We start from the raw sequence: 2,964 nt of genomic DNA on the forward strand, positions 1-2,964 counted from the left end.
AAATAAATAAATTCTATTTCACCTTAAAAAAATACAGAAAATCTGTGAATTTTAAAGTAGGCATTGTTTAAAAGTTAGTTTGCAAGAATTTCCACTAATCACTCTAGACCAGGGGTCGGCAAACTTTTTGATTCAAGGGCCACAATGGGTTCTTAAACTGGACCAGAGGGCCGGAACAAAAGCATGGATGCAGTGTTTGTGTGAACTAATATAAATTCAAAGTAAACATCATTACATAAAAAGGTACGGTCTTTTTTTTTTTTTTTTTTTTTTTTGTTTTTTTTTTAAATGCATTTTTTTTTTTTTTTTTTTTTACAGAGAGGAAGGGAGAGGGATAGAGAGTTTGAAACATCGATGAGAGAGAAACATCGATCAGCTGAAAACGGTCTTTTTTTTTTTTTAGTTTTATTCATTTCAAACGGGCCGGATCCGGCCCGCAGGCCATAGTTTGCCCACGGCTGCTCTAGACAGTCCCTCGCTTTTAAAAAAGTTAATTTTTACAAGATATTTTAAAAGAGAATGTACCTTTTTTCTTTTGAACATTTAAGGGACATACAAATAGGAAGGAAAAAATTTAAAATTATGAGGTTCTTCACAACAAAAAAAAGTATTAATGGGATTTTGAACATTTGGAATGTTACTATAATTTCTAAAGTTAAAAATTTTAAATAATTAACCTAATTTTGATGCTTCTATACTCATAATCTGCTTTGCTGAAATCTACTACTATGTATTAGAAACTTTGCTGTTGGCAAAGAGTCTTTGTTAAGTGCTCTACAAATTATGTTAGATAAGCCTGGCTTATGTTAGTATTACAAAAGATGTGATTACCCTTTCTGTCCGATCAGCACAAAATAATCGAGTGTGATGTCTCTTCTGAACTACAATGTAGGTTATTCCAGGTTGATAGTCCTTCTCCAAACTGATGCAGGCTTCTCGAATTGCTAGTAGTTCATAATATAATACCTAGAGACGATGAAATGGAAAGACTTGACATAGCCATTCTCTTACACAAACTTCAAAGTAAGATAATTATTTAGTCTCAGTATTTCTTAATGTCATCACTTACAGCTAAATATATCTCTCTATTTCATCCTAATTATTATCAGAGTATGGTCTTAATAATCAAGACTTATACATCCATAGTAAATATTTTAAAAGGAAGCATCAAATTTTGATTTTGGGAACTCTCAACTTAATTAAGGTTTCTAACTTCAGAACTAGACATCATATTATATACACAGTATTTGATTTAATCATAGTATGATGAGATCCCAGGCAACCAACCTGCCTAAATTGTCCCTCTGAAACACCATCCCGATAAAAGATGATACGAGTAGGTTTGAACCGAGTTGACTTATAAAATTGAATGAGAAGTTCTCGGACCATGGAGGCCAAGTCCTGGATGATCTCCTGTCGGGGTCTCTGAACTCGTACTGTAGCACAGTATCTGCTTGGGTGGGCATCCATACTACCTACAACCTAAGTTGGAAAAGTAAAGAAAAATAGAAAATTAAGATAATCAAGACTACATGATTATGAATTTACTGCAATTAAAAAATTGAAAGAAAGTACATGGATTTCATTTAAATTTGTATTTTACTATAACCTTACTATTTACCACTGTTCATTTGAAGGGTAATAAAAAACAGATAATTCCCAGTGAAGAACAGAATAAAAGACCCAGTATAGGGTCAAAAATTATTTTCCTATAAGAAAGACTGCACTTTACATTTAACAATTAGATTCTAATTTTGAGATGTCGCTGATACCTAATGATTAGTAAGGGGAAAAAAGAGACAAAAAGACATACATAAAGAGAATAAGAGAAAGAAGATAAGTAAAAAAGAGGATACATGAATACCCTTGATTTCTCTTTATATCTTTTATACTTTAGCAAACCACCCCAAAAGCCATACTAAAGACTCTGGCATCATCTTAGGGCTGCCATATTTTTTAAAAAATATATTTTAAAAAAATCAAGTAATGTTCAAGTTGGGTAAAATATCATATGGCTTTCTCTAGTTTAAGAAATACATTTAAAAGAATGGACATGGAAAAATTATAAGTATAGAAGTGGGCAAACCTATAGGAGGCAGATATTAAAAGTAGGACTAAAACAAAGAATTTAGGTCAAAGTATTAAACTAGACAAAGGTGGGAGATATTTATATTTAAAAAAGTGCAACCCACCAATCTTATATGTAATGCATCTTTCTGTATCAAAGACAGTACTGAAATATGTAAGCAAACTTGGAGAGATCAAATAGACAAATTAAAGTAGGAAATAAATTAAAGATTTGAGCAATATCATTAATAAACTTGATTTAATAGGTATATATGAAACTTGTAGCCCTCAAACCAGAGCAAAATCATTCTTCTGAAAAAATCCAAAGAACCTATGAAAGTTGACTTTTTCTCTATCCTCTTATATAATAAAAAAGTAATATGCAAATCAACTGAACGGTGGAATGACCAGTTGCTATGACGTGCACTGACCACCAGGGGGCAGATGCTCAATGCAGGAGCTGCCCCCTGGTGGTCAGTGCGCTTCCACAGGGGGAACGCCACTCAGCCAGAAGCTGGCTCACAGCTGGCCAGTGCAGCGGTGGTAGCGGGAGCCTCTCCTACCTCTGTGGCAGTGCTAAGGACGTCCGACTGACAGCTTAGGCCCGCTCCCCAAGCCATCAGTTGGACATCCCCCAATAGCTCCTGGGCAGCCAGAGGGATGTCTGCCAGCTTAGGCCCGATCCCCCGGGGAGTGGGCCTAACCTGGCAGGTGGGCATCCCTTGAGGGGTCCCGGACTGCGAGAGAGCACAGGCCAGGTTGAGGGACCCTCTTGAGTGCACGAATTTTCGTGCACTGGGCCTCTAGTTTTATATAAGGGACTTAAGCATCCAACGGTTTTGGTATCTACTGGGGTCCTGTAACCAATTCCTCCAGGATACAGAGGCATGACTCTGT

General features: G+C 36.1%; 1 protein-coding gene across 1 annotated transcript in view; it reads right to left on the reverse strand.

Annotated features, from left to right (window-relative positions):
* The window catches only part of AGO3 (argonaute 3, RISC catalytic component), a 99,930-nt gene that overhangs the window by 11,601 nt on the left and 85,365 nt on the right, over window positions 1-2,964 (reverse strand). The window contains exons 14-16 of the mRNA XM_006777409.2: window positions 2,903-2,960; window positions 1,288-1,482; window positions 832-966 (exon numbers count right to left, since the gene is read on the reverse strand). Coding sequence (XP_006777472.1) covers window positions 832-966; window positions 1,288-1,482; window positions 2,903-2,960 — 388 coding nt within the window. The remainder of the gene's footprint in view (window positions 1-831; window positions 967-1,287; window positions 1,483-2,902; window positions 2,961-2,964) is intronic.

Source organism: Myotis davidii, unplaced genomic scaffold, assembly GCF_000327345.1.
Source record: "Myotis davidii unplaced genomic scaffold, ASM32734v1 scaffold88, whole genome shotgun sequence".
Taxonomy (NCBI): Eukaryota; Metazoa; Chordata; class Mammalia; order Chiroptera; family Vespertilionidae; genus Myotis; species Myotis davidii.